A 4,463-nucleotide genomic window follows, 5' to 3' on the forward strand; every position below is an offset into this window, starting at 1 on the left:
TTACTTGGCTCGATCAAGCCATTCAATCAGTATCAGTTTAATTTTAACAGTAGCAATAGCAGTCACATATCAATAAGGAGTAAGAGTAAGTATCACATTTATTTTATTCAAATTCAACGTAGTCTAACAAATGGAAGTACATGAATCCCCATTATTTTAGTCCTCAATACAAGAGAACACTAACATTCACCCAACAGCACACGCTAACATTCTTAAGAGTGACACTAAAAAGAAAAAAATTGAATGCTAGTGCCTATCTATTTCTAATGTTCCAGGGATTTCAACATCCTTTTTTCTTTCTAATTAAGCTGAACATTGGTGTCATATGCAGCTCCGGCCCTCCAATCACTAGGAATAGCACTCTTGGACTGCACCCAATAAAGCCCTGCACTCCCACTCACTTGGAACCTCAAGTAGATTTCTCCACCTGGTGGGTTCGTATAGTCAAACACTGCTCCAAAAGCCCTACGTAGGGGCCTCCATTCTTGGCAGTCTTCCTGCACATTCACCACATTTCAAGAATTAAATGCTGTACAAAGTAAGTGAATAGGATCACTCTCAAAGTCAATAAAATAAAATAATCTTTAGGCAGCTAAGCCAACATGCATGCAAAAATTGACATATCAATCTAATGATTTATAAATTGTTATGTTGAGAATTGTATGTATGGTGCAACCATATAATATATATTTTTATTCTCTATACTTTTATTTTGATATATTTTGCTGACATGATCTAAAAAAATCGACATGTGGTCTTGCGTCATTATTTAAGGGAATATGTATATTATACATTACCTGCCACATCTCAACGGCAGTGACATCATATGTTCCATCAATATAGAGAACAACGACAGCAAAGTAATCAGGGTTTTTGCTGTGTTCATGGACCTTAAACACGATGTTATAGCCAGAGTAACTACAGGGGACCCTTCTGTATTCAATATCCACAACACCGTATTTGAATAGCTCTGCAGAAGCGTCTGCGTTGCGTCCCAATCTTGAATAGCCACGTGGACTCATTATGAAGTCTGTTCTGTCTCCCTCACCATAGTCCGTTACCACCACGTATGCTCCATTTTCATCGCAGTATTGTGCTATTTTGCACCTTACCTGAACCATCACTCATCATCGTTTATATTTGATAAATTAACAGCTATCAGTAGAAACAAATACTAGGCAAATTTTTTTCAAATAAATATTTTGTTTCAATGATGATGAAGCTTATTTTTACTAAGGGCTATTGGAAATATTGATTACGAACAAGAAGGGGAAGAAAAGTACTTGATAACATGCTCCACAGCCACTTCCATTCTTCCATAGCCTAGACACGCCTGCGACACTTCCATCATTCACGGTCCTTCCATATTCGCCAAAGCCACAAGCTCCCCCTGAAATATAACATCAATTTACCGTTCATATTATATTTGTTATGTCATGCTGCAAAAACTAGTATAATGTCACATTGCTACAGTGCACATTTTACTTCTATAAAAGCATCCTTAAGGAGGAACATGCATCTTCAATTCTAATTACTAGCTTGCAAAACAAAGGTGCTTTGTATAAACAATTTATTTGTATTAAGCACGTGTATGGGTAGGTAGTAAAAAAAAACACTGACATGCGATTAAATTTTAAAATTTATGAAACAAGTTACTAAACTTTGACCATATGTCGTATGTTGATAGGTTAAAATATGGATGGACACGACTATGCAATAATTTCTAATATGTAAGTAGTTGGCCAGAATGGAGGCTCATACTTGGACTCCCATAGCAATCAGGGCTACCATAATATGTTGCTCTGGAGTCGGTAAAAGAGTCCTGTGAGCTACATAGTGCAGGTAAAAGTAGTGTGACACAAACAAGGCTAAGTTGGTGCTTAAAACTAAGTTTCATGTTTGAATGATAGATTCTAAAGAGTAAAGAGGAGGGAGAAAATTGATGAATGACGAGTGAAGAATGCAATGAAGTTTATGAAGCAAAAATGTTTATGAACGATGAAGCTTTATGAGATAGCCAGAAAAGATATATGGGGTCATATTTATAGTGGTGTGGCCTTTGTCTGGATGGCACTGGTAGCAGCCCACTTTTTCTCCCACTTAAGGACTGTGGAATAGAAAAGGATTGGAATAATGATGTGTACATGGAGACCTTAATTGGCAATATTGAATCCTCAGGGTCCTACATATAATATTCGAACTGATTTATTATTACAATGCTAAAATGCCTAACTTTGTTCCGTTCAAACAGTATTCTGGGAAAGTCCATGCACTTGCCTCTCCACTCTAAATTCAGAATCCAGATACAAATTTTATTTTATACATTTTTTGGAAGCCAAGATAAACTTTTTATTCAAATACATGTACTCAAGAATGACGATGGATAAAGTTAGAGTAACATACTCCAATATTCATTCTCATATTTGTGTTTCAAATATTTATTCGTCCTTGTGTTTATATTTACATGAGTAATACTTCTTATCATCATTTTCATACTTTGCAAGTACTTCAATAATTTTACACATCTTCATTACTCATAATTTATTAACTATTTTCCACGAATTAATAAATCATAAATAATATTATAAAAATTATTTACTAAAAAAATATTAAATAAAGTACAAAATTATAAATAATATTATTCATCCAAAATTAATATAATAGGGTATGTAATTACAACATAAACTTATTTTAGATAATTTTTATCTTTTTACGTTAATTTTTCATAGAGAACTTTTGAAAGAAGAAAGCTCATATTTTTCGAAATTGTAAAACAAGCATGAACTGTACTCTTTCAACGAATAAAGAGGTTAGATATGAAATTCTTGATAATTTCGTTTAAAGAATTTTGGATTCAAGTCCTAAAAAACTATAGTGTTGAATATTGGCATAAGGTATTTAAACAAAAGTAATAAGTAAATACTGATAAATAGATTATAAATATATCTTCTTAATAAAATAAATTATTTGATGTAAAATTTAATAAACTAGTTAGTAATTTGTGAAATTACACATGTATTATATATATATATATATATATATATATAAAATTAAAATAATTTTATAACTACAAATAATATGTATCAAAATAATAAAAATTAAATAATTTTAAATTATAATTTATTTTAAAATAAGTATCAAACGACTTTTTAATCAAATATCAATAAGTAATATATTCTAATATTCATAAATTTAAGAGAAAAAACACTTAAAAATAAATTATAAGTTCAATATATATATATATATATATATATATATATATATATACTTAAGTATAATAAAACATACATATGAATTTGTTTGTATATTTAAAACAGTTTTTAAGAGTTACAAAATAAAATATTGCTAATATATGGTACTTATCTCAGAAATAAAAATTAAATAAGAAAAATAAATACAAATAGATTAAAAAAATCAATTTTTTTTTATAAAATTACGTAGAAAAGAACATGTTATTATTATTATTATATGATAAATAGATAAAAAGAGTAAAAAATATAGCAATGTTAGAAACAAAATTGTTATAGTTAATTAAAGAAATTATTGTAAGATATTGTATTCAAGAATAATACAGAGCTAAAAAAGATAGATAAAAGTGATGATTGCTACAATTTTTAGCAAAACAAATTATTATATGCACACAAAATTTGAGTGACGGTATTGTAAATAATGCACTAAATATTATGAATTTTATAAATATAAATATAGGTATTTATGAGAAATTTTAAAGTTTATATGAGGTAATAAAAAGTAAAACAACTTGTATTTTCATAATTTAAACATAAATGAATTGAAAAAAGTAAGTAAAAAGTAAATTAATTAAAGAGAGAACAATCCACACTTAATTTTCAATTAATTTTAATTAAATATATGTGAGTAATTATTAAAAAAAGTAATTCTACTGAATATTTTATTCTCCGTATAAAATATTCTATTTATAATATAAAAGCTAATAACTTTTATATGTTAATGAAAGAGAAAATATTCTAACATAAATACAAATAATAAGCTAGAATCTACTTAAGCAAATATGCGATTGATTCAAATTAATTATTTATAACACATTTTAATTTTTTTTAATAACAAATGTGTGAGATAAGAGTTATTTAAAAAAAACAACACTTAAAAAATCACATTATTGATAATATCAATAAACATATTATTCACATAATTAAAAGATCACCAAAATAGTATTAAGTTTCAAACAACATTGATAAAGTAATTAATAATGTTAACTATATTTATTGTGTTTAATTAATTATATATTGCATTATAAAAAATAAAACCATAATAAATAAATATTTTTTAATAAATAAAGTGAAAATATAAATGACTATATTAAAAATGTAATTTACTATGAAATATTTAATAAATTATTTCAATACTTTTTTTTTATCATAAACTCACTATCGTTCAAATTTTTAAACAAGAAAAAATCATAAAAAATTATTCATTTCTCTCAC

The 4,463-nt window shown here is 27.3% G+C and overlaps 1 protein-coding gene across 1 annotated transcript; it reads right to left on the reverse strand.

The window, feature by feature from the left end:
* Window positions 1-299: 299 nt before the first annotated feature.
* On the reverse strand, window positions 300-1,897 carry LOC113849659 (expansin-like B1). Its single transcript, XM_027479716.1, has 4 exons — window positions 1,762-1,897; window positions 1,284-1,390; window positions 798-1,112; window positions 300-497 (listed from the first exon to the last, which is right to left on the reverse strand). Exons 1-4 carry the CDS (start codon window positions 1,895-1,897, stop codon window positions 300-302), a joined length of 756 nt encoding a protein of 251 aa, XP_027335517.1.
* Window positions 1,898-4,463: the final 2,566 nt, after the last annotated feature.

Source organism: Abrus precatorius, unplaced genomic scaffold (genome assembly GCF_003935025.1).
Source record: "Abrus precatorius isolate BTA unplaced genomic scaffold, Abrus_2018 Scaffold9, whole genome shotgun sequence".
In the NCBI taxonomy this organism is placed as follows: Eukaryota; Viridiplantae; Streptophyta; class Magnoliopsida; order Fabales; family Fabaceae; genus Abrus; species Abrus precatorius.